Raw genomic sequence first — 27,917 nt, forward strand, 5'->3', positions numbered from 1 at the left:
CTCATCTTGTTGGCTGACGAAAAGTAAATGTGGACAGTTCTTCCAATATCTTCAATATGCACCTCGGAATTGGATAAGAATGCGTGCAGTTGCATCCCCGATGTGTCTGTCTTCACTTGTAGCCTGTGAGAAAGACCCGATCACGTGATGGAGAGCCATGTGAGTGAGAAGTGCTTCGGAGCACGTAGCGAAAAGGGAATTATAATTATTATATTTAGCCCAAGGGCACAACAGTCACTGGCCGCAAAAGGCATGGATTTTTAAGAGTGCATTACGGTCACACAAAGGGGATGCCGCCATGAAATTTGAGGCATTATCAAGTGCTTGCCAAATTGTGAATGAGAGACTGATGAAGTGTGTACAGCCTGTGCAAAAAGAACAAAGCAGAGCTCATGCCTTTCAAGCAACTTTTTTTCAAATCATCATTAGAGTGGCATCATGCATCCTTACAATGTATTAAACATCTAAACATATAGCCCAATGTTTGAAGAACAACTAAAGGTACATTAATAACTAAATTAAGAATATAGGAGTACCTATTTCTTTGTTAACTGCTCAACACAGAATAGCTGCATATGCACACTCCCTCAAATCATTTGGAGAAAATATAATTTCTAGTTTATTCAGCTTTATTCTATTGTATTCTTCATACTATAAAATGCCACGGAATTCTAAGCACATCTTGTCTACTAAATGAACTAGTGTAGCCCACAGTCATATGGCATAGTCATATGGTCAACTCAGAGGGCCTAACATAAGGTCAACTCAGAGTATGCTATTCTGTTCTTGTGAAATAGACTAAAAAGAAATATTCATCATGTTTCTTTATACCTGTCTAAAATAAAGAATGGATTTATTGTTAAAGTGTAGGCTATATTACATGGATGTATTAGACTTTTTAAAATGTAGATGTTCCAAAGGTCTGCATCAGTGGCTTGTAGGCTATGTGTGGAAGCCAGCAGATGCTAAATGTGTTTAGGTTAATTAATGGTCAGTTACCGTGAGACCGACAGTTATTTGGTTGACAATCACCGGCTGATGAAATTTCATGATCGTCACATCCCTTATCAGACCTATTAATCGTGATTGTTGACCCAATGTCACCGCCTGCTTCAGTCAGTGTGAAAAGTAATCGTTCCTTAGTGTCAGAGAGTGTCAACTACAATGAAGGGAGCAGGGATGCTTTACTTATGTTATTCAAGAGACTATTATGGGATATATTTTCAAACTGTTAAATGAGGTATTCTAAATATAATTCAGGGCACATTTTTTACCACTTTCGGTAGCAGCTGACACATCTTTCACATGAACCACCTTTCTGTGTGTATTGTCTTTGTTAGACTAATGATGACACCAAGAGACACTCCCATTTTCCCTCCCTTAGCGAACATCTTGTCCGAGAGACAAGATGCGCAGACACGCACGCGCACACACACACCCACAGGGAAGTACCTCTGCATGCCTAAGCCAGGAGTGATTAACAGCAGTATATTCAGTTGCGAAATGTGGCATAAATTTGGCATGAGCTCTCGTTCTGGGGGTTGTTGGGAATCTTTCTCATTGAGAGACATTCCTTAATAAGCTTCATTAGATGTGGAGACATCGGCGTTTCCCAAGAGGGAGTGGCGTCTGTCATTCCTAAATTCTTTGTGCACACATCAGGTGTTAAAACCGCACACTGTACCAACCAGGATGGGAACGGCCGCATAAAAATGTTTGCTTTCAGAGTCATCGTCGCCCTGGTGCTTAAGCCAGTTGTTTTACTAACTGTGTCATCTCGTAAACTTTCCTTGACTTTGAATTGGATACTTATCACAATTAACTGTTCATGAGGCATGTACAATCATTGTGTGTTTGGGAAGGGTTTTCTGACATACCTTTTACTGTAAAAGTTCCACCCATACAATCATATAGGACCAATCATCAGTTAGAGATACCATATTAGGATTTACCCCAGGTTTACTGTGGCCAGGGTACACTTCACAACACCACACCAGCTTTGTTTAAGGAATGTTTGTTTGATTGTTTCTACACATGTACTCTACGTTTCTAGTTGCCGTCTAGCATCTATTGCCTTTTAAAACCGAACCCATTGTTTTCCCAACCCCCCCCCCCCCCCCCCCCCCCTCCCTCCCTCCCTCCCTCCCCCCAGGACGGACAGGATCGACAAGGTGATTAAGCAGTGGGAGGGCTCCTTCTTCAAGGGGAACCCCAAGCTGCGGAAGAAGTCGGTGTCGCTACGATTCGACCTGCACATGGCGGTGGCAGACGAGGGCTGCGCCCAGACCAAGCAGGACAGCCTGCCCGACGTGGAGGTCCGCCTGGTGATGAAGAGGTCCCGCAGTATCCCCACCATCGCGGCAAATGTCGAGGCAACAGTATAGTCGAGGCAACAGTATACCCATCATTGATGGGTGATATCATCATTGAATTGCCTCCCTCATAAATGTTGTGATCTGGCAACAGCATCCCTACCCTTGACAGTGATATCACCATTGCTTCCCATTGACCTAGGCTGAAGATGGGAAGGTTAAGACAATTAAGACATTCCATGCGGAAGCATTCAAAAAATTAACACATTCATGGGACCGACCAGGTCCATTAATAACTATTAGCGCCATTGCTAACTAGCAACACTGGTCCCATGAATTGCAAAGAGTTATGAAATATTATAAACTGGTGTTTCGAGCCCTGAATGCTGATTGGCTGACAGCTGTGGTATATCAGACCATATACCACGGGTATGAAAACATTTGTTTTTACTGCTCTAATTACATTGGTAACCAGTTTATAATTGCAATAAGGCACCTCGGTTTGTGGTATATGCCAATATACCACGGCTAAGGGCTGTGTCCAGGCACTCTGCGTTGCGCATAAGAACAGCCCTTAGCCGCTGTATATTGGCCATATACCATACCTCCTCGGGCCTTATTGCTAAATTAGAATCCTCTTGTACTAACCTGTATATTTTGAACCTAGCCATTGACCAGAGTGATATTGTTATGCCATCAAAGTTCCTGCAACTCCACTATCACCCACAATCATCATTGTGACATAAGCATTACCAGCAGCCATTTTGCAACCCCCATGACCAAACCATCCACAGAAGACCATGTACATGAGGGGTTAATGTGTGTTTCATTTGATATATCAGCATTTCTTAATCATGTGTAAAAGTAGAGTCATATTGCCTACTTACGAAGTTGCCATCCAAGGCAAATGTGACTAAATCCGATGTTCAAGAGATTTCCCCTGTGGTCAATAATACATGATACCAGTATATAGTACTCACTGTAGTCACCACATTTAACAAATGTATAATCCAACCATCCCTCGGTAACAACTAACACTTTATACAGGTGGTGAAAAATATAAACATGGGAAAAGGCTGAGCCATCAGAGTTGTGGGGCATTCTACTGTGGACTATTTAAGGGTGGTTGTTTTCTTCTCCGCTCGCTGTGTGTAAAATGCGAATGGTTTTGCTATGCAGTCATGGATCAACCCAGCACTGACAGTTTGCCTATGGCTGAAGCCTGTACTTTGGGCTTTTTCCTTATAATGCTGTAAATCAACTGTAGTCTATATATTATCTATATATGGACAAAGCCAAAACAAAGCAACGAAGTTAGAAATGTACAGTAAAACAAATTAGCTATTTATTTCCCCCCACACTGCTCACTGTGACCCGAAATTGCAGTGAGGCTTCTTCCTGGAGAGCAACCTTCCTGTAGGTTTTCGTTTCAACCCCAGTTGTAACTAACCTGATTCAGTTTATCAACCAGCTAATTATTAGAATCAGGTGCGCTAGATTAGGATATGAGCGAAAACCTACAGGACGGAAGCTCTCCAAGGGTTGGAGACGGAGAGCCCTTTTCTAATCTAACCCTCCTCTTGTATCGCAGAGATATACCCTGGTTTAGCCAGCAGGGGCCGGTATTTGTAAATAGTTGCTCTACAGTATCCCGAATGCTTTATTATGGTATTGTTGTGTCGTATACATCATATCTATATGACTGATTACACTCTATAAGACAATATCTTTATTTTTATTTTTTGCTATGTTTTTGAGTTGGCACCAAATATATGACGCGAAGATAATACCATTGTGCATTGCAGTTGGTTTCTTCATGTGTACAAATGTTAAAAACAATGATCTTCTATGCAGTTCTTCATGCGCTTGATTTGCTCTGCTTCGTGGAGTACTTGGGACTAAATCTTCTTTTCGTTTTTGGAGCTCTTTAACTTTAGAATGAAGAATTACGCTTTTATCTAACAATGTATTCATTTAAATAAAACACCAAAAACGCTGTCTTCAGTGTTTTTTTTTACAAATATAGAACAGTATATTTCTCTAGTCATGGGTTTTTGTACGAATGCTGCACATTTTTCAGAGATAATGTATTTCCACAGAGTCATATTATTTCATGTATTTCAAGATTCTTTAATGTATTTGGCAGGTATGTGTTTGGGGTATGGGTGCAGCCTGCAGGGATATTAAAGATCCATTACGGGACAAGACACAAACATTCTTGTCACTAAGTTCATTATTATCCTAAATATAAAATAAATATGACAAAATATGAAATAGATACGTTTTGTATTCAATACACAATAATATACAACATCTGACAAAATAGATATGATAATGTTAGTGCAGGAAAAAATATAATTATTGTCATGAAGCATAGCAATAGGCTATACATAATCAAATTACCCATATTAGGGCCCAATTCTAACTTGCATGCCCATAAATCGCATTTTCTCATCCATTAGTGTAAATGGGAGAGTTGTGCCAAAATGCAAGTGACACATGGATCTCAAGTTAGAATTTGTCCCTGCAGATTTAGAATTACACATGGGCTGAAACACTCTTCTAACGAAGATATCGCTGACATTGCCAATAGGAGGGATCGGGGTAGACTTCCCTGTGGCAAACAGTTCCACTGGCAATCATTGAAACCTTGGTGACGAGGGCACTCAGCATGTCTGTACTGAGGGAGACTCTGTACTGGGTTTTGTTATTGGAAACGAGACTGAATATTCGTTCGCAGTCTGCATTGCTGTGGAATACGACCAATGTCCCCAGCACCACAGCCGATTTCTCTCCAGGCCTGATCTTTGCGCATGTTGACCAGACTCTGCTCAATGGTTGTTGTTGGCAATCTGTCTGTGTGAAGGTGCCTATTGTATTTCTTTGCAGCTGCATACATCATTTGGATTTTCAAAATTGATAAAATCTCAAATCTAGTGCAAAGGCATTTTAGAAGCATTGCCTCTATAGCTAATACCGGACACTCATTCATTCTTCATCGCGCAGTCTTCTAAACTCCCGACTCCATTTAATGCCAAGATGTTTATATTTATTTCTGATTATACTTTTGTGATGCTTTTTGTGACGTGGATCATAATTACAGTTACAGACTATCAGGTTGCGTGACCCCCGTAATTTATTTACCTTTATTTTATTTAACTAGGCAGGTCAGTTAAGAACAAATTCTTATTTTCAATGACGGCCTAGGAACAGTGGGTTAAATGCCTCGTTCAGGGGCAGAACGGCAGATTTGTACCTTGTCAGCACGGGGATTACGAATTTGCAACCTTGCTGTTACTAGTCCAACGCTCTAACCACTAGGTTACTCTAGCAATAGGCTAATGCCGTAATGTTGCGCGGAAAATACAACTAATGTGACGCAGAATTAAATGTATATCACACTCGCACAAATGCGACCAGTTATATTTCATATATGCATTTAATTTCTTTCACTAGCAAACGCTGGCACTTTAGAACCCACTGAATGTCCATTTTATGTTCACTAACGTTTACTTGAAACAATTAGTGTTTACCTTTCTACAACACACGCAGTCGAAAAGGGATTTGTCCATGTGTTTACGTGCAGCTGACAGTCGGCAAACCCAGCATCACAACAAACAGGAGGTGGGGCAGACACGAGGTAGCTACGTCGGGAAATTATGCATTAATCTCCATGTCTGTTGACACAAACTCCGTACATGTCTGTGTGTTGCAGCTCGAGAATCGGATGTTAGATTTACTCAGTGGATTTATTTTTTATTAAAATGTTTTTTTTTAAATCCCCCCAAAAAATCAGGCCCTATTCATTTCTGCGTACATTTAACTCGGATCTCGAACCTGCATACACGGGCAGAGAATTGACACATCAGAGTATCTGTATCAGGTCTGGCTCTGGGCGCCCTCGTTGACGGAAGTGATTTAAAGAGCTTCCAACATCCAGTCTGGTGATATTGTCTTATCTCACCTTCCCATACTGGACAGAGTGAGGTTATGGTTTGAAAATTATGCCCTGTGTCAACTCAATCGTCGGATTACAGGGCTGAAGAGGGTCGTATTCTGCGAAGACGTGGCACACATTCTCCATACCCGCTTCAGTGCCCTTTGCCACTATACCAAATATCCTGGAGGGGAAAAAAAGAATCAAAGTTGGATATTAGCCTACATTGTTGTTAGCTTTCATTCACAAATTATACCTATTATAATATGGGCAAATGCATGCTGAAGCTATCTAATAATGAATAACATTACCTTGCTGGTTTGGAACTCTTGTGCCACCTGTGAAGATAAGTGGTAGAATTTAGAGATTAAAACGATGTTTAAAATGGACAGGGAAACAGTCCAATCAGAGTGGACTTTATTTCTGATTTGTAGGCCCCATGTTTTTCCTGACCACATGACCTTACCAGGAAAAACTCAGGGCCCTGAAACACAAGCTTTTGAAAGAATCAACTCACAGTCTCTTGTCTGGATCTTCACCACTGTAGCTGAGCATGTGTGCAGGGTAATGACGTCTGAAGAAAAGTCTAATGGGAACACACATTCATCGGATTTCATTTAATTAGGAAAGGTCTCACAAGTCATTACCATCATCAGCTGTAGAGTCATTGAACACTCAAAAGAAAATGTAATTCAGAAAAACTCCATCGTTTTCTTACTTTCTCTGGATGTCTGTCAAAGTGACACCTTTGGGTGACACCTTCAGGTTGACTATGGTGGGTGTGATGGTGCTCAGGTCCATCGTGAAGGTGGAGGACACAGCCTTTTGTACAGCACACGGCCCTGTCAACATCTCAGTGGGGATTGCACTCAGGTAGAGGAAATTGCAAGCTAGGGAGAAGACAAGGAAGATCATGAATTCATTTGAGAGAAGAGAAACCAGTGTGGTGCTTTTGATCACAGCTGTCTACTGCGGCATGCAGGAGAGGAGGACAACCACTACATTGTACTGCAGATTTCTACACTTACCAGTCATTCCCTAAATATTATAGGAGTCCAAATGCTGTGTGCAATGTAATCTACTATGACTGTTTATAATGCAGCATAATTGATTTAATGCAAGAAGTTGCAACATTGTTGTAGCTTGTGTTGCACTCATACCGCACTGTATAAAATCTGTCCACGTTAAGCAGATTCCTAATTAATAAGCAGGTGAGGAGTTTTTGTATGGGTGGCAATGAGAGAGTGTTGAATTTAGTCAAGATAAACATGAATTGCTATTTTGATACGTGAGGCTTATTTGATCTGATATAAGTTTCATCATGTTTAGGTTGTTACGAGTGTACTGATATAACTGTTATTCACGTGACATCCTGGCAACTTTGAGAAAACGTTATATCAGAGTTGTCCCTGTTGAAATTCGAGACGGTCTATGCATATTGTTAGGCTTGCATAGAATCGTACTCTCCATTGAACACAGGCGGTTGACGTCAACACCCCTCATCGAATATTCAAAATAGTATTTAAATAACTAAATGTATCCACCAATCCAAATAGAGGAATATGTGGAAGCTTGACAGCGCGCCATTCCGCTCTGTGGACAACGAATCCAATTGCCGAGACGAATACATAGATATTTCGTCAATATCCAAATCTCTGGCTGTATCAAGAATACTGCGATGATCCAGATACTTGGCAGGAGTCACGAGGGGTCAGGTGATCACCTCACCTTTGAGCTTTCTTGGCATGCACTGCTTTGGAATCCCTAAAAAACATGCCACTTCGATTCAAGTGACTTTTTGTAACAGGTTAGGAAAGCATTTTCGCTAACCTAATTCTCCTAACCAACTACACACAAGTAGTAGCTATATCAAATTGGCGTGTTTTTAGGGAATCTCTGCACGGCTTACCTGAAGATGCTGTTCGCTGACTTTGTAAATATTTAAATATGTTCCAAAAGTATATTACGGGAAACTAACTTATAGTTGAACTGTAACAAGTTCAAGATAACCAATGCAGCAGTTTTCATCCTTTACGGAAAAAATGTGCAGTCAGAGTACTGCACTCTGTATAACTGCAGTATGCTGCAATTTTTTCTGCTAAAATACCAGTCAATTGCATTTACTGTACTTTTACTGCTGTATCAAAACTGCAATATTTTTTTGTAAGGGCAAGTTTACTCAGGTAAGCCACTAATATTACAATGAAATGCTGGCTACTATAGCTAGCTAGCTTGGAATACTTCTCTAGCCAGTCACCATTAAGGCCTACCAAACATGTTCATGAAATATGATGTTGTTGCATGTTATTCCTTAGAGACAGAATAATATAAAACTATCTAGCTGATTGGCGAATTGATACCACAACTCGATAACCTAATGATGAACGGTGGGTGCACAATTCTCACCTGTCTTGGTCTTGTCTTCTGGTGCTGACCTTGTTCCCTCCTGTCCTTTGTTCAGATCTGTAGACCAAACAGATACAGTTGAAGTCGCAAGTTTACATACACCTTAGCCGAATACATTTAAACTCAGTTTTTCACAATTCATGACATTTAACCCTAGTAGAAACTCCCTGTCTTAGGTCAGTTAGGATCACCACTTTATTTTAAGAATGTGAAATGTCAGAATAATAGTAGAGAGAATGATTTATTTCAGCTTTTATTTCTTTCATCACATTCCCACTGGGTCAGAAGTTTACATACACTCAATTAGTATTTGGTAGCATTGCCTTTGAATTGTTTAACTTGGGTCAAACGTTTCGGCTAGCCTTCCACAAGCTTCCCACAATAAGTTGGGTGAATTTTGGCCCATTCCTCCTGACAGAGCTGGTGTAACTGAGTCGGGTTTGTAGCCCTCCTTGCTCGCACACGCTTTTTCAGTTCTGCCCACAAATGTTCTATAGGATTGAGGTCAGGGCTTTGTGATGGCCACTCCAATACCTTGACTTTGTTGTCCTTAAGCCATTTTGCCACAACTTTGGAAGTATGCTTGGGGTCATTGTCCATTTGGAAGACCCATTTGTGACCAAGCTTTAACTTCCTGACTGATGTCTTGAGATTTTGCTTCAATATATCCACATAATTGTTCTTCTTCATGATGCCATCTATTTTGTGAAGTGCACCAGTCCCTCCTGCAGCATAGCACTCCCACAACATGATGCCGCCACCCCCGTGCTTCACGTTTGGGATGATGTTCTTCGGCTTGCAAGCCGCCCCCTTTTTCCTCCTAACATAACGGTGATCATTATGGCCAAACAGTTCTATTTTTGTTTCATCAGACCAGAGGACATTTCTCCAAAAAGTACAATCTTTGTTCCCATGTGCAGTTGCAAACTGTAATCTGGCTTTATGGCGGTTTTGGAACAGTGGCTTCTTCCTTGCTGAGCAGCCTTTCAGGTTATGTCGATATAGGACTCGTTTTACTGTGGATATAGATTATTTTGTACCCGTTTCCTCCAGCATCTTCACAATGTTCTTTGCTGTTGTTCTGGGATTGATTTGCACTTTTCGCACCAAAGTACGTTCATCTCTAGGAGACAGAACGAGTCTCCTTCCTGAGCGGTATGACGGCTGTGTGGTCCCATGGTGTTTATACTTGCTTACTATTGTTTGTACAGATGAACCTGGTACCTTCAGGCATTTGGAAATTGCTCCCAAGGATGAACCAGACTTGTGGAGGTTACAATTTATTTTCTGAGGTCTTGGCTGATTTCTTTTGATTTTCCCATGATGTCAAGCAAAGAGGCACTGAGTTTAAAGGTAGGCCTTGAAATACAGCCACAGGTACACCTCCAATTGACTCAAATTAGTCATTTGATTTTCTGGAATTTTCCAAGCTGTTTAAAGACAAAGTCAACTTGGTGTATGTAAACTTCTGACTCACTGGAATTGTGATACATTGAATTATAAGTGAAATAATCTGTCTGTAAGCAATTGTTGGAAAAGTTACTTGTTTCATGCACAAAGTAGATGTCCTAACCGACTTGCCAAAACGATAGTTTGTTAACAAGAAATTTGTGGAGTGGTTGAAAAACTAGTTTTAAACTCCAACCTAAGTGTATGTAAACTTCTGACTTCAACTGTACTATTTAATTGCCTGGTTAAGAAATAAAAAGGTTGTCTTATATGTGGAATATGCTATTATTCACATCATCATAAAATGTATGTAAACATCATCTGTGGCTTGTTGCCTAATAGATTTAGGCTATTCGTTAAAGTATTATAGCATACCATGTGACTGGAGCAGAAGTTTGCAGGGTAGGGCATATGCAGTGACGGTGTGTTGGAAGACCAGGGCAGACAGACTACCTGCAAGGGGATAAAAAAAAAAAACAGTCCAATTGTTTTAACTTAAAGTGGTTGAATGTGCATATCAAATGATAAAGTATTCATGTTGTTTCAAGGAATGTCCACAAGAGGGCATGGGTGTTCTTTCTGAGTCATGGCATTGCGTCCCTGCACCAGAGTAGCCTTGAGGATCCAAGGCAACGACAAAGCAACCTCAACATCACAAATGTGTTTGAGATCTGCATAGATTATCACAATCAGACTCAACTGTTGTTTTTCTATAGAGTGATTGTTTGAGTTGCGGTACAGCCAATATAAATCTCATCTACTTTCATTCTTTCTTACAGGACATAGGATAGAAGCCCACATCTCTCAAAGCCCTGAAAAGAAAACGTCTCCATCCCTCCGCCTCCCAGTTTTCAGGACACAGACCAGACATGGCTGACTCAAGTCTTGTGATTCATGCTTCTCCTAAACCAGGGTGTGGGCCTTTTTATCAAGATTGTTTACCATGAATGAGCAAACTGTCAAAGAAGTGTGGGATTGATAGATTGTCACACTATGAATGAACAAAGTTGACGTAGCCTACTTCTTACCGAAGTATGGTTCGTGTGAGGAACCCTTGATACGGACGCCCTTGGCCGACGATTCAATGAGAAAGTGCCTCACGAGATCTGAGCTGCCCTCCGCTACAATAAAGAAGCCAAGAGTCAGTAAAAGAGACAAGGCAGATAGGCAGTGTAGTATTTACTGAAAACGAATCTGATACTAGATATGACAGTTAGATAACATATGGACAGATGGCTTTGATTCTACTGTGACTGTGGTATCGTTGATGATGTGGTGTTGTGATAATAGTGTAACATTGATAATAGTTACTACTGATATATATACGAAGCCAGGATTTAAACACCATAATAACATTCCGGGTAATCAAATACTATTGAGTGTTTGCACTGCCACAGAGGTAGACATTATGAGTAATGAGTGGCCTCCGGTTGCACCACAGATTTCAGGATCAACACAGACCGACATTCCCACTCATGTTAGCAGCAGAGAGAGTTAGGTAATACCTATCAGGTCTTTTCAAGACACACTGGTGTTGATCCTGGCATTTAGTGTGCTTTAGTTGTGTATACTCTGTTTATTGGACTGTGTGATGTGGTGTGTGTGTGTGTTTATTCTGAGCAGCAGTGTTGAATGGTGAGAAGGACGTCAGGATTGTTTACCTGGTTGGCCAGTAGGGGATTTATTGACAGGCACCTGGTCCACCTTCATAGCCAGCCCAAAGGAGCCTCTGAAGGACGTGCTGTCTCTCACCACGAAGGTCCCCGGCTCCTTATCTATCACTATGGCCTCAGCTACAATCACACAGGTACCACAGATACAGCTCAGATAGTGCAGGGCTTTCCCCATAGTCACCATTGTTTGTCACTCTGTTGTAGACCAAGTGTTAATAAAATAATTCATTTTAGTCTAAGATAAGCTTTTGTTTTCTGTTTAAACATACATTTGCTTTGCGTCTTTAAAACTTAATAAAGAACATAAAATGCAACAATGTACATACAGTTGTTGCCAAATATATCGGCTCCCCATTTCTTCTCAAAATGCTTACCCTGAACTCTGTTGATGTGTGGGCGGAACCAGAACTGAGAGGTGTCCATGACAAACTTCATGGAGTGCTGGTTGCCTTGGAAATGGCCTTGTAAAGCTGAGGGACCATGAAAATAAAATGCACATGCTTTTATTATTGAATACGCGCAAACCCTTTCCCAGCAGAGGGCACTGGACTGAGATTTTAGATTTTAAACGGATTGACAAGGATCATCATCATCAGGACTCACAGTGAGAGGGAGATGGCGACGATGGCCTGGAGCTGGGCCTCTGCTTGATCTGTATGTCTGGGACCATTGCCTCTGGAGGTGACTGGGGGCTGAGCTCCCGCTCTGGAGCTCCGTTGACCAACACCACAGGGATGTCTGTCAGGGAACCGGCCAGGGAGGCAGGGCTGCTGTGGATCCCCTGGACGTGGCCGAGTGGTGATGGGCCGGTCGGCGAGGGCTTGTTGGTGAACGGCCTGGTCAAGGACCTGGACACGTCGCTGTAGGAGCTGGATGTGCGGTAGAGGAGTAGAGACTCGGGGCTGTCGCCTTCACTGTCACTGAGCAAGGACTGATAGCTGTGGAAGAGAGATGAGTTGAAGAGAGAATGTGTTTACGGCACTGTGGAGTCCAGACAGAGGATTGATTGAGCTTTCAAGTGTCAATCTGTGACAACCCAAGTTAGTGTTGCTCTGTGGAGTCATGACTGGTCTAACTTGCCATTATCTTTGCATCAAACTCAGATATTAAAGTCATTTCCAAAAGCATGTATTAACAGAGTGTGAAGGAGTCTGACCTGCCCATCATGTAACTGGTTTCTGAGCCGGGCGACGTGGAGATCATCGAGACGGCACTGTTCCTGTGAGAGTGTGACATGCGCAGGGTGACCGGGGATGAACACATGCCCACCTCGCCTCCCTGCGTTGAGGGCAGCCGCCGGCGGACGACACTTCCACACGGCAGTGGGGGGCGAGAGGAGGCATCAGAGAACACCAGGGAGCTTTGGGGGCTGCACCTGGAGCCAGAAGCAGAGGACAGGGGGATGGGAATGCTGCAGGAGGGGGAGATGGGGGAGAAGGAGGTGGAGATGTTCCTTGGAGAACAGCTTCTGGGGACCAGCACACAGTTGGAGACGTCTTCATCTGGAGAGAAGTCATCTGGAGAGGAGAGAGGGAGAACGCCAGAGGAAGTTGGAGCAAATGGTGCTAAATATCAAATGGATAAAGGGAATGGAAAACCTACTAGGTCTATGCAATTTCTTATATTGTTAATGTTGTGTTATCTCAGAGGAGAGAGGAAGAACAAACGAAGAGAAGCGTGAGAAAGGTATGTTCAGTTGCTTAACCAGTGAATGAACTGAACTTCCCTATTCGGCGAGCAATAAGTCACACAATTCTTCGGATTTCTAACATACAGTCACTTACGAGAAGTGATCACACACATTCAAAGTTGGATGGTCTTTAACGTTTCCTTCCCCATAATATGAATGAGAAGTGTTGAAATAGTTGTTTTCCTTTGGTCAAAAATCATATCCATTGCGTGCTGTTACAGATAAAATGTATTGCCTTTTCAAGTGCCGCATACTCTAGAGTCAGAGCAGATTGTGGAGACTCGTTTAATCTCATACGTGTACACACTCATACATCCCATTCCTTTCCCTTCTATGGCTATGTGTCTGTATTAGATGGGCGTGGCTTTATTATGTCAATACTACACTGAGTATACCAGACATTAAAAACATCTTCCTAGTATTGAGTTGTACCCCCCTTTTGCCCTCAGAACAGCCTCAATTCATCGGGGCATGGACTATAAGGCATCGAAAGGGTTCCACAGGGATGCTGGCCCATGTTGACTCCAATGCTTCCCACAGTTGTGTCAAGTTGGCTGGATGTCCTTTGGGTGGTGGACCATTCTTAACCAGTGCCATCGATAAGGGATCATAGCTTTCATCTGGATTCACCTGGTCAGTCTATGTCATGGAAAGAGCAGGTGTTCGTAATGTTTTGTATACTCAGTGTATATATACAGTTTACAGTAGTTTATACAGTACACACAAGTGTTTTCCTGGGAGGCTAAAGACTGAAGGTTGAAATTCCTTCACGTCATGCAGGCTTTTACTTGTTCAAGTGAGTCCCAACCCTCCCTATTCAAGTACACCAAGCAAACACTGTGTTCCTGCTGTGAGGGTGAGAATGCAGTACTTTGCCATGGAGAATTTCCTAGAGAAGTTTCAACTTGTCCCCGCAAAAATTCTGGTTGACTGTATGATCTACCCGCCTGTCAGTAACGACGGGAACCTATTGAAATAGATGAGTCTGTTGCCCCATGCCACTGAGGTGAGGTGTCCTGTGGTCAGGGTGAGTGAGACGGGCGGGTCACTGTTATGTAGTGACTAGCGTTAACGTGGAACGGTGACTAGTACCAAGGGGGAGATCTGTTGATGAGTAGGTAGTAACAGTAACTATATCCATCACAATTACTGTGACCTCATTCACTACATCCCACGCCATTTATTCTTTGGTTTTCTAAGAATGAATACTTCTATATATGGAATTGTGCTCATTTCTGTTTTTCAGTTGTTCAGACCATGTCAGATAGGGACTGTTAAAGGTTGGCTGTATTTAAAGCACCACTGTGTGTCTGCCTCAGATGTTCTGAGTGTGGTATGTTTTTTGGTCTGGGCAGTAACCCCAGACAAATGTACTCTATTTTGTATCATTAAACTGATGTGAAATTATGGGTGGATTTTTACATAGCCCCGGGCCATGAATGGGGCACAATGGGAGTTGTTATTCAAGGTTCTCAGGCTTGGTCTCCAGTCAACGTAACTGCAGATGTTTCTAGCCATGTTTTATGACCGAAAAGTACCCTAGGTCTGAACCCTTTCGTTGACTAAGTTGGACATTTTTCAATTTTCAAAACTGTTGAATTGAATGACGGAAAGTAATTCCGTAGGCGTAGGCCTCCTGACAAAAAATATATGTAGATAAACTACAGTTTAAATAAAGCACGTGAGTTTGTACTGTAGAAAGTAAATAGTCCTATATTATAGCATATGAATAAATATTGGGCTCTATATGCCCTCTCACTCATTGTCCTACCTGTGTGGAGGCTGCTGGACTGGGACCTCTTGTTGAAGTGCATGGGCTCAAACGTGGGGTCCAGTTCCAGAATGAGCTGGTTCAGGTTATCTAGGGAGATGTCCAGGTCATCCTGTTCACTGCAACTCCCGTTGGGGTCCATCATGGCGCTCGGACTGCACCCCAGAGCCGTCACATGACCGGAGTCCAGGCAGGTACTCTGACCCACCCTCAGAATGTGATTGGGTATTATGTGGGACATGGCTCCAGCTATAGGCATCACGTACATTTCTGAAAGAGACACACCAGTAGGATTTTAACTCACTCACATATATCTATTGCTGTAAATATCATTCTTAGTACATATTGTGTAAATTCATCCGGTGCATATACAGTACCAGTCAGAAATTTGGACACACCTACTCATTCAAGGGTTTTTCTTTATTTTTACTATTATCTACATTGTAGAATAATAGTGAAAACATCAAAACTATGAAAAAACACATATGGAATCATGTAGTAACCAAAAAAGTGTTAAACAAATCCAAATATAATTTACATTTGAGATTCTTCAAAGTAGCCACCCTTTGTCTTGACAGCTTTGCACACTTGGCATTTTCTCAACCAGCTTCACCTGGAATGATTTTCCAACAGTCTTGAAGGAGTTCCCACATATGCTGAGCACCTCTTGGCTGCTTTTCCTTCACTCTGTGGTCCAACTCATCCCAAACCATCTCAATTGGCCCAAGCAAGTCTCTTCTTCTTATTGGTGTTCTTTAGTAGTGGTTTCCTTGCAGCAATTCAACCATGAAGGCCTTATTCACGCAGTCTCCTCTGAACAGTTGATGTTGAGATGTGTCTGTTACTTGAACTGTAGAGCTAAATATGGGTCTTCCTTTCCTGTGGCGGTACTCATGAGAGCCAGTTTCATCATAGCACTTGATGGTTTTTGCGACTGCACTTGACTGACCTTCATGTCTTAAAGTAATGATGGACTGTCGTTTTTGAGCTGTTCTTGCCATAATATGGACTACCAAATATGGCTATCTTCTGTATATCACCCCTACCTTGTCACAACACAACTGATTGGCTCAAACACATTAAGAAGGAAAGAAATTCCTCAAATTAAGGCACACCTGTTAATTGAAATGCATTCCAGGTGACTACCTCATGAAGCTGGTTGAGAGAATGCCAAGAGTGTGCACAGCTGTCATCAAGGCAAAGGGTTGCTATTTGAAGAATCTCAAATAGAAAATATATGCCAGCAGCATACCACCCTGCATACCACTGCTGGCTTGCTTCTGAAGCTAAGCAGGGTTGGTCCTGGTCAGTCTGTGGATGGGAGACCAGATGCTGCTGGAAGTGGTGTTGGAGGGCCAGTAGGAGGCACTCTTTCCTCTGGTCTAAACAAAGATCCCAATGCCCCAGGGCAGTGATTGGGGACACTGCTCTGTGTAGGGTGCTGTCTTTCGGATGGGACGTTAAACGGGTGTCCTGACTCTCTGAGGTCATTAAAGATCCCATGGCACTTATCGTAAGAGTAGGGGTGTTAACCCCGGTGTCCTGGCTAAATTCCCAATCTGGCCCTCAATCATCATGGTCACCTAATAATCCCCAGTTTACAATTGGCTCATTCATCCCCCTCCTCTCCCCTGTAACTATTCCCCAGGTCGTTGCTGCAAATGAGAACGTGTTCTCAGTCAACTTACCTGGTAAAATAACGGATAAATAAATATTCTGATTTGTTTAACACTTTTTTTGGTTTCATAAGTGTTATTTCATAGTTTTGATGATTTCACTATTGTTCTACAATGTAGAAAATAGTACAAATAAAGAAAAACCCTGGAATGAGTAAGTGTGTCCAAACTTTTGACTGGTACTGTACATAGAAATGGAATTTGGATTACTGTTACAGTGCTTTTTGGGTTGTTAATTGGATTTGTTCCCACATCCCATATTAAACTTTGATTTGATTTGATTAGCACAGGCGAGATCGCTAACATTAGTGTGTCAATGGGATGAATGGCGGTTATTGCACTGTGTCCGAACTGACCTAAATAGGACAGATGTGCCTACCCTACACTTGACCCTGCTACTGTACAAGTTATATTTACACTTTGCTAAAATGTACATGTATGTATACAAATCTACATTACAGATAAAAATGTTAAGTAACCCAGAGGGGAAAAGTTATTAAAACTGTCTGGTTGTAAGGAACGTAATTTCAACCAGAGTTGCCGACTAAGAAAAAGCTGTCAGTTGAAGGACATTTGACAGAACCCAAGTAGAAGGCTCAGTACTAAAAGTTCAGACGTGGTACAGTAGATGATTTACACGTTTGTTTTAGGATTCACAACATATTCCTTTTTCATTGGACTCACACACATTGTTATCTTGACACAATGTCATCTTGAGTCAAATAAGTTCAAATATCACTCTTCCACATTATGTGTGGACTCCACCCAGTGGTTCCCAGTCTCAATAGACTTGCAGCTGTCCCGTGAACTATAAGAACCCTCCACAAACTTTCATTGTATTGTTGATAGTATTGTCAACAAAGGTCAACTCTTTGTGAACCCAGTGAAAGGAGCTGCATCTAAATATGAGTAATACTTAATTATATGAGACCTGTTTACTGTTTGACCTAGAAGTATGATGCAATCTCTTGTGAAAGTGAAAGGTTTGCTTACAGTGATAGTTGAGGAGATAAAGGAAGCAGTCAGAGGAAGGGTGTGTAGTGCGTAAGAGGGAGATCATAGACTCTACCCCCTCCTCCCCTCGTCTCAGACAGGGCAAGGCACCCAGTGAGTCACAGGGCCAGAGGGAGTCGCCATGACAACACAGCTCTTGTTGTCCCCCCAACACTTCCATTGCTGATACAGCAATCAGAGACCATACGTTTTCTATCCTGATTTACCACAGGTATTTACAGCAATTAAAAGATGTGCAGATGTTACATCTAAGAACTGCTTCCTATTTTATTTACCCTTTATTTAACTATGCAAATCAGTTAACAAATTCTTATTTACAATGACGGCCTACCCCGGCCAAATCCTCCACTAACCCGTACGACACTGGGCCAATTATGCGCCGCCCTTTGGGACTCCTGATTACGGCCGGTTGTGATCAAACCAGGGTCTGTAGTGAGGCCTCTAGCACTGAGATGCAGTGCCTTAGACCCCTGCGCCACTCGGGAGGCCTTATAAAGACCCCCTTTAGTGTTGCTGTAGTGTACTGTAGCCTACTATTTACACATTCCAGACAGAGTGAGGAAAGTTGATGCCTGAGGCTCTCCGTTATGTGACACACTTCAAAAACATTCTATCAGCCTTAAGGGCAACACGTACTGTAGTTGCAGTAGCATGAGGTTGTAGCATTAGATTGCGACCCTGCGAAGGACGTCCAATCTCTATGTGTATGTGCAGGTAGCGTGTGCATGAGGTCCCAACCCACCTTCACCACGATACACTTAATACTTATAAGAATAATAGATATACACTACCGTTCAAAAGTTTGGGGTCACTTAGAAATGTCCTTGTTTAAAAAAAATATTATAATAAAATTGTCCATTAAAATAACATCAAATTGATCAGAAATACAGTGTAGACATTGGTAATGTTGTAAATGACTATTGTAGCTGGAAACGGCAGATTTTTTATGGAATATCTACATAGGCGTACAGAGCCCCATTATCAGAGCCCCATTATCAGCCTCACATGTCCTCAACTGGCAGCTCCATTAAATAGTCCCCCCAAAACACCAGTCTCAATGTCAACATTGAAGAGGCGACTCCGGGATGCTGACCTTCTAGGCAGGTGTTGCAAACAAAAAGCCATATCTCAGACTGGCCAATGTAGATATGTAGATATTCCATAAAAAAACTGCCATTTCCAGCTACAATAGTCATTTACAACATTAACAATGTCTACACTGTATTTCGTATCATTTTTATGTTATTTTAATGGACAAAAAATGTGCTTTTCTTTCAAAAACAAGTACATTTCTAAGTGACCCCAAACTTTTGAACTATAGTGTAAGTCTATTACTGAAAAATCCCTACTTTAGCATTTGTAAAGACACAATTATCTATCCTTGATGGATACAGTACTAATGTTTTTTGATACTCGCTTGCATAAATCTTTTTTTCCCCAAAGTGTAACAGCAGAAGTATAAGTAAACACATTATACATATTCTAATTAAAATGCATTCGTAATCTCCCTCCGTCCCATTTATGAGATCCTGTATACTGAAATATAGGTGAGGTATCTTACCTGGTTTTGTTGTTCTCTTGTTCTCAATGTGTAAAGAAAGGGGTTGATATTATCCCTTAGGTTTCAAAGTAAATGAATCCAAGAGTAGAATGCTTTTATTGGTAGCTACCGACCCCTCCTACTGTCATCCAGTCAGCCCACTGTTTCACAAGCCCTTGCTTGCAGGTCTAACATGCTGGGTTAGGTCGGATGATGTCATCAACTTGGTAAGCACATACAGTTGTAGGATATTCATTTGAGCCAGCAACAGGAAATATGAATTATATATAATATATATAATATAATTCATGGAGATTTAGAATTTATTTTATTTTACAGACATCTGTAACTAGAATGAGTGATTTAATTTAAAGGAGGGGTAGTGTTCTAGAGAACACGGTCGTGAAGAGGGCACGAGTCTAACCCAACTTATCACGAGTCTTATCTTTTCCTTTCAGGCAGGATGTAAAGGGATAAACCCTTAATTACAAACAATAGCCTATTGTCATTTGCTTTTCTGGGGAAGTGATCTCTCCAAGGTCCGTTTTGAAACGGGTAGGTGAATGAGACGATGCCTGGCAATGTCTGACTTTTGCTAATCTCCTCTGTAACCCCATAGTTTGAATGCAAACCATTTATTAACCATGTCATGTGATGTTCTTTTGTCCTGTGGAAGCCTTCAAGGTCACTCTTTATTTGGATAGTCCATCTGTATATGTTCTACAGATGATCATACTATCAACAAACTATCTGTTGATAAGCAACTGCTTGCTAAGGTTATGGTTAAGGTTAGGGTTAGGTTTAAAATAGGGGTTAGGGCAACGATTCCCCAACTCGGTCCCCGGGACCCCAAGTGGTGCACGTTTTGGTTTTTGCCCTAACACTACACAGCTGATTCAAATGATCAAAGCTTGATGATTAGTTGAGGATTTGAATCAGCTGTGTAGTTCAAGGGCAAAAACCTAAATGTGCACCCCTTAGGGGTCCCCAGGACCGAGTTTGGGAAACCCTGGGTTACAGTAAGGGTTAAGCTTAGGTTTAGGGTTAGTAGATAGTTAGCTGAAATGTTACTGGTAGTCTGTAGATAGTCTGTAGAGCATCTACAGATGGACTATACAAATAAAGACTTACAGGCTTCAAATACCCATATTGAAGCAAGGTACTGTAAATTGGTGGAAATCTAACATGTCAAATAGCCTAGAAGTAGGGGTTCCCACATGAAAAAAATACTACAGTTTACTATAGAATACTACAGTACTTACTACAGAATTCTATAGTAAACTGCTGTATACTGTTAATCAGTTCAGTGCCTAAATTCAACACACCTGGTCTTCCAGGTCAGTTAAACCAAAAACATGAAGTGCCTGTGGCACTCCGGGACCAGGGTTACCTACCCCTGCTGTAGAATACTATACCACACTGTAGAATCCCTCGATCATGTGTAGTACTTACTATAGAACAGGGCTGCCCAACCCTCTTCCTGGAGATCTAGCGTCCTGTGGGTTTTCAGTCCAACCCTAATTTAACACACCTGATTCTACTTATTAGCTGCTCAACAAGACCTTAACTAGCAGAATCAGATACGCTAAATTAGGGTTGGACTGAAAACCTACAGGACAGTAGATCTCCAGGAAGAGGGTTGGGCAGCCCTGCTATAGAATGTTGTAATATACTGTAGAATACTATAGTAAATACCAGAGGTGTGGACTCGAGTCACATGACTTGGACTCGAGTCAGACTCGAGTCACAAATAGGATGGCTTGCAACTCGACTTTGACTTTAACACCAATGACTCGTGACTTGACTTGGACTTGAGCCTTATGACTCGACCTGACTTGATACCCTCCCCAAGCCCAAATATAAAAAATGAAGCTTTTTTAAAAAGTGTGCAGCGCATCAACTCTTCATTTAACGGATTACAGTTTGAATCGGACAGCAGCTGGTAGCCTAAATCCTGCCTGATGTTGCTGCTGTTTCTTAAACCATTGACATACGTTAGCCTACTGTGTGTGTGTGTGTGTGTGTGTGTGTGTGTGTGTGTGTGTGTGTGTGTGTGTGTGTGTGTGTGTGTGTGTGTGTGTGTGTGTGTGTGTGTGTGTGTGTGTGTGTGTGTGTGTGTGTGTGTGTGTGTGTGTGTGTGTGTGTGTGTGTGTTTGTTAAGGTTGGGCAATTGTGTACAAGCCTACATCGCTCGATTGCGCCCCATAGCGATAGTCGGTCACTATTGGGGGGGTCTTTCTCATGGCTACCCATGTATTTCCATGGAAATATAACGTTTATTTGGAAAGTAATAAATATATAAATATTTTTAAAAGCATTCATGATTTGCGTAAATGTAATATACTAACTATTACTCTTGTTAAAAATATGAAATGTTATTACATTTGGTGAAGAGCACATTATGACTTGTTTAGGACTCGAAACTCAAAGTTTAGAGACTTGACTTGATACTTGGCAGTCTTGACTTGAGACTTGACTCGGACTTGCCTGTCTTGACTTGGGACTTGACTTGGGACTTGAGTGCTAAGACTTGAGACTTACTGTAAAACAATGACTTTGTCCCACCTCTGGTAAATACTACAGTATTAACCGCAGTAATGTCAAAAACACTAGAGTCCACAAAAACACTACACTTTTTTTACTATAGTAAACACTACATTATTTAATTTGCATATACCCTGCCCATTCCCCTCCCCTGTATCGCAATTTGTGCCACCATAACTGAGAAACATACATGGCAAGTATAGACCACATATTAATTTCCCTACAGGTTATAGAAAAGAGCAGAAGCACTGAACTAGCTGTTCAGACCCCAGTCCTACCTACATACAGGTTATGAAAAATGTGCTGTTTTAGTAGTTCTCCAGTAGGTTTCCTGAAGGAGAAAGCCTCCACTTCTATTTCAAAGATAGTAAAACAAAAACACCTTGCATGCAAAAACTGTAAATAATACAGTATACTACAGTCTACAAAAACACTACAGTAAATACTATAGTATACTACAGTCTGCAAAAACCCTACTGTAAATGCTACAGTATACTACAATCTGCAATAACACTACAGTAAATACTACAGTATACTAAAGTCTACAAAAGCACTACAGTAAATACTACAGTATAGTACAACCTGTAACAACACTACATTAAATACTATAGTATATACTACAGTTTTATTTTACTACAGCATTTATACTACAGTATACAGTATACTACAGTAAACACTACAGTAAATACTACAGTAAGTCTGCAAAAACACTACAGTGAATACCACAGTATTTATACCCTAGAATACTTTAGTATTTTTTAATGTGGGTTGTTGAACAAGTGGTCACTTGAACAAGGTGTCAAATTATAGTTTAGAGACCAGAGTACACCTTTTTTATTTTTTATTTTATTTACAAGACTTCGGAAATAAGACTCAAAACAACACAGAAATAATACAAAGATATTGAGTATTTACAGTGCTAGTCCTCCACTGGCAGCTATATAACAGGAAAAAATGTAATGGTATAGACTTGATCCAAATAAATTCCTGGTGACGACAAGTAAGCTGTCTGATACATTAAACATATATGTCCTTTAGACCTTTTAAGTGACCTACAGAACACTTATAAGTAAACATTTGAAATATAATCAGAAATTAACATAGGCTGTGCACAAGGTCTTGTCCATGTTGAAAAGGCAATCAGATTAGGCAGCATTGGCAGCTTTAGGGGGAGAAAGTGGTTGTGGTCTCGGTTTCCATGGCGACCGCTGAACTCCTCCTCTTTCCGCAGGTGTACTGGAAGAATCTCTCCTGGCTCATACAGCCCAGATCCTTCAGCAGCTTCAGGAGGTCGCGGCGGAACTTCACCCCGATGAACGCGTACACAAAGGGGTTGAGGCAGCACCTCAGGAAAGCCAGGCACTGGGTGATGTCAGAGGCGTAGAGGAGGCTGTTGTCGTAGATGCACTCCTTGTTGCCCCCCTTAGCCGCGTCGAGAGTGGTCAGCAGCAGTACCAGATTATAGGGCACCTGGCAGAGCAGGAAGACTGCCACCAAAGTGAAGATCACCTTGATGGCCTTGTTCTTCTCAAAGCTCCGTGCCTGGCACAGGGTCTTCACAATGGCGCCGTAACAAAAGGCCATGATTAGGAGCGGCAGAACAAACCCCAGGACCATCTGGCTCACCTGGATGCCCACGCGCACCTGGTCTGAGCCGGCGGTGTAGGGGGTGCAGGTCTTGTTGCTGATGTTGGTGTAGGACATCTCGGGCACAGAGAAGACCAGCGCCATCACCCAGATGACCACAGAGGTCACCTTGCTAATGAACACGGCCGTGGAGCGGTGGCGGTGGGCAGAGACGGCCTTGGAGATGGCGAAGTACCTGTCGGAAAAATTACAAAAAGTAGGCTTTATATAGTAGCCTCATATATCTGCTCATATATACAAATATTTACAGAGATAGGAGCAGATCAGCCTATTAGGTCACAGCAGAGATAGGAGCAGATCAGCCTATTAGGTCACAGCAGAGATAGGAGCAGATCAGCCTATTAGGTCACAGCAGGACGCACACTGCAACACGTTTCGATCAGGCTTTTATTTAACCAGGTTAGTCTTTGAGAACGCGTTCGCATTTGAAATAACATACCTGTCCACGCTGATGGAGGTGAGGAGGAACATGCCGCTGTAGAAGCTGACCTTATAGATGGTGTGCATGACCTTGCAGATGAACAGCCCCAGCACCCATTCTGTCATGGAGTTGGTCGCCCAGAGGGGCAGCGACACGGCGAACAGCAGGTCAGCGATGGACAGGCTGAGCAGGAACACATCGGTCCCGGTCTTCAGCCGGTTGAAGTAGACGTAGGTACCGATCACCAGGATGTTACCGACCAGACCGAGGAAGCAGATGAGGGAGTAGAAGGTGGGCATGAACCAGGAGCGGAAGTGGCGGTTGGATTCCTTCTGGCATTGCTGGGTCCAATGGTCATAATCCAAGTCATTCTTGTCTGTGGAGTAATCAGTGTACTCAGTGGTGAACTCTGTAGTCATGTTTTCATTCTGAGAGAAGCAATTCTGAAAAAAAGACAATGGGACATACTATAAATCAGGATAATTGATGATTGACCGGTGTAATCGAATGCCTTGAATTCTAATCAAGTGTTCAGGTTCAGGGAACTGGGTCCAAAATGAAGCAGACACAATGTACCCTGCATCTGGCCCCTTGATAAACTGACATGCTTTCAGATGAGTATACCACTTCCTGAGAGGAAGTTGCGCTATACAGTATGCTATTGAATGAAAGACTGTGGTTAGTACCAGTGTAGTGTTTGTGCGTTTCTGTGGGTAGAGTGCGTGTCATGTTATTAAGTGAGTTATCAACATATCATTTAAATGGTTGTCGGGAAAAAATGATATCAAAAGACTGTTAATACTTCATACAAATAATATTGTATGATCTGGTATACTGAAGATTGTGTTCATCCATTGTTCTTACCTCAAAGTAGGTCCAGATCAGCAGAGCGGGTACTAAGATTCGTGTATCTGAAAATCAGATAAGGTGTGGTTAAAGCTCTAGAGTACCTGTTGATCGATAAATAGACTGATATGTTACAGTAGTTGACTATAAGAACAACCTTTGGAAAGAGGTCAAGACACGTCCCTTATGATGCTACATAGGAGTCGATGTCCCTTGTTATTAGCACATATTGTTTTTGTAAGTGTCAATAATGAATTTGAGTTGTCTCAACTGTTAGGTATTTAGCTTGTACCGCAGGGTTCCCCAATAAGTGGCCTACAGGCCAAATTCATCCCACAGGTGATTTTATTTGTCCCCCTAAGTTTTCTGAGCATAAAGTGTTTGTTGTTGGACTTTAAACACTGGAAAATCACCAGGAAATCAGCTCAAAGTGATTTAAAAATAATAATAATCTGTTCCCAAATATTCCCATGCATAAATAAAGAGGCATATGTGATCGTATCTCAATGTATTCAAGGTTTGAAATTATTCTTCTTTTGTCAAATACTATATCTGTTTGGGATTTTTGCAGTTAATTTGCAGTGTACAAATCATATGTTCCGGCCCCCTGACCATCCACTCAAGGAAAACTATTCACACGGATGAATGTAATTGAGGACCGCTGTTGTACAGTGTGCAACAAAAGACATAGCAGGACATCTGGTGGTAGCAGAAGGGGATGCACCAATTGATTGGTTGTTCAAAGATATCATCCTTCCTGTTTCGTCCTGTCCAGGGGTATCATCGGATGGGGCCAAAGTGTCTCCTGACCCCTCCTGTCTCAGCCTCCAGTATTTATGCTGCATTAGTTTATGTGTCGGGGGGCTAGGGTCAGTTTGTTATAACTGGAGTACTTCTCCTGTCTTATCTGGTGTTCTGTGTGAATTTAAGTATGCTCTCTCTAATTCTCTCTTTCTCTCTTTCTCTCTCTCTCTGAGGACCTGAGCCCTAGGACCATGCCTCAGGACTACCTGGCATGATGACTCCTTGCTGTCCCCAGTCCACCTGGCCGTGCTGCTGCTCCAGTTTCAACTGTTCTGCCTGCGGCTATGGAACCCTGACCTGTTCACTGGACGTGCTACCTGTCCCAGACCTGCTGTTTCAACTCTCTAGAGACCGCAGGAGCGGTAGAGATACTCTCAATGATCAGCTATGAAAAGCCAACTGACATTTACTCCTGAGGTGCTGACTTGCTGCACCCTCGACAACTACTGTGATTATTATTATTTGACCATGCTGGTCATTTATGAACATTTGAACATCTTGGCCATGTTCTGTTATAATCTCCACCCGGCACAGCCAGAAGAGGACTGGCCACCCCTCATAGCCTGGTTCCTCTCTAGGTTTCTTCCTAGGTTTTGGCCTTTCTAGGTAGTTTTCCCTAGCCACCGTGCTTCTACACCTGCATTGCTTGCTGTTTGGGGTTTTAGGCTGGGTTTCTGTACAGCACTTTGAGATATCAGCTGATGTAAAGGGCTATATAAATACATTTGATTTGATTTTGATTTGATAGCATACCCAAATATGAAAAGCATTAAATCTATCATTTTTTTTAAGAGACAAAAAGAAACAAAGAAACAAAAAACGACTTCAAAAATCCCCCTTTGACTCATCACATGATCAGAAAACTGGAAAGGCTATAACCTTCAAAACAGAAGTGACTCGGTTACAAAACGTGTCATGAGTAAACTGGGGCTGTACCTGCAACAATCTCAGTCTTACAAACCTGGTTCAAGTTTCAGTATTTCTATACTCAATTGATTTGAAACACTTAAAAAAGTTAATCAACAGTTAAAAAACGTTAATTTAACAAGGGCAGCAGATGTCAGCGATTCACAGATATTGTGTTAATAAGAAGTAGAAGCTCAATTGAATGATTATAGCCTACTGTGGCTATACAGCTGTATGGCTTGTTATCAGCCTTTCTATCTTAGCACCCTACATCACATACACTGTGTTCACCTAACGGAAGCACATGTGCTAATTTCGTATATCATTGTCTACATGCATGCAGCAATTGACTGGACACACTGTTTTGCTAATCCTGCCCCGTAGTAGTGCCTTTTTAGTAATTTAATTCAATATAACCCCTACTTATACAATACATATTCATTTATCTATTTATTTATTGGATAAATAAATCTTAGAACAAAATGTATTTATATTCCTTTTGATAAAAGTTGTTATTAGTTGAAAAATTGCAGGAAGCTAATATCCTATGAATAATCAACTATTTTAGATGTTCAAATCAATTTTTGAACATTTCTAAAAATGTATGAAACATCGAATGATGTGCTCACCTTTGACAGCGGTCATGTTGATTGAGAGTTACAACTGCACTTTCTCTCTGTACTCAGGTTGTGAAAGTAGAGAGACAGCCCCGCTAGTCTAGATGAGGCTGTGTCAGGTGCTAGATTCCCCTTTGAACTATACTATAAAAAAAAGTGCCCCTGGTTCATAGTTAACACCTTTACTCCCCCGGGGTGTCTTGTGAAAAACAATGACAAGGAATGAGAGTCAATGCAAATGTTGTTTGTTTTACGCATTGTGAAGAACAATTTGAGGTTTCAGAATTTGTATGACAGTATAGAGAGATAAAACTGCCTCCCACTTGTAGTTGGTGATTCATTACCTATTGAACATTGCTGTTGAACTGCTGCATACAGCTATTGCACACTATGAGAGGAAATTAGTGTTCATTTTGTTCAGCAAAGACACTCAGACACACCAAAGATCTCAGTGACCGCAATGGTCGAGGGAAAATGTATTGTCTGTTCTATTTTCAACCCACAGTCACTAGAAAGATAACACCATTACGCTTGTGCTGTTGAGGCTTACTTTTCTTTGTAGTCTACAGTGAAGAAAATGCTAGATCAGTTCATTGAGAACACAATATATAGGTCCTAAATTGGTATAGATTTGGTTTCTCACCTCGCCGTTACAACCCCATTA

The 27,917-nt window shown here is 41.7% G+C and overlaps 3 protein-coding genes across 4 annotated transcripts in view; 1 reads left to right on the forward strand and 2 right to left on the reverse strand.

Annotated features, from left to right (window-relative positions):
- LOC139568659 (keratin, type I cytoskeletal 18-A-like) overlaps window positions 1-4,310 on the forward strand; it is a 33,811-nt gene extending 29,501 nt beyond the window's left edge. Inside the window, exon 11 of the mRNA XM_071390640.1 lies at window positions 2,153-4,310. Coding sequence (XP_071246741.1) covers window positions 2,153-2,384 — 232 coding nt within the window. The 3' untranslated portion in view covers window positions 2,385-4,310. The remainder of the gene's footprint in view (window positions 1-2,152) is intronic.
- Window positions 4,311-4,421: 111 nt separating this feature from the next.
- LOC139568658 (tensin-4-like) lies at window positions 4,422-19,634 on the reverse strand. Of its 2 annotated transcripts, none has more exons than XM_071390639.1 (13): window positions 19,490-19,634; window positions 15,239-15,508; window positions 12,934-13,279; window positions 12,381-12,715; window positions 12,152-12,247; window positions 11,766-11,897; window positions 11,133-11,225; window positions 10,480-10,557; window positions 8,656-8,712; window positions 6,968-7,139; window positions 6,767-6,835; window positions 6,561-6,587; window positions 4,422-6,433 (listed from the first exon to the last, which is right to left on the reverse strand). In XM_071390639.1, exons 2-13 carry the CDS (start codon window positions 15,504-15,506, stop codon window positions 6,301-6,303), a joined length of 1,806 nt encoding a protein of 601 aa, XP_071246740.1. In that variant the 5' UTR covers window positions 15,507-15,508; window positions 19,490-19,634; the 3' UTR covers window positions 4,422-6,300. The 2 variants fall into 2 exon arrangements, with proteins under 2 accessions (XP_071246740.1, XP_071246739.1); XM_071390638.1 differs by having other exon boundaries at window positions 12,934-13,294.
- A 3,202-nt stretch (window positions 19,635-22,836) lies between these two features.
- LOC139568612 (C-C chemokine receptor type 7-like) lies at window positions 22,837-27,414 on the reverse strand. The gene is made up of 4 exons (XM_071390552.1): window positions 27,266-27,414; window positions 24,945-24,991; window positions 24,099-24,523; window positions 22,837-23,834 (listed from the first exon to the last, which is right to left on the reverse strand). Exons 1-4 carry the CDS (start codon window positions 27,279-27,281, stop codon window positions 23,177-23,179), a joined length of 1,146 nt encoding a protein of 381 aa, XP_071246653.1. The 5' UTR covers window positions 27,282-27,414; the 3' UTR covers window positions 22,837-23,176.
- Between the last annotated feature and the right edge of the window lie 503 nt (window positions 27,415-27,917).

This window comes from Salvelinus alpinus, chromosome 2 (genome assembly GCF_045679555.1).
Source record: "Salvelinus alpinus chromosome 2, SLU_Salpinus.1, whole genome shotgun sequence".
Taxonomy (NCBI): Eukaryota; Metazoa; Chordata; class Actinopteri; order Salmoniformes; family Salmonidae; genus Salvelinus; species Salvelinus alpinus.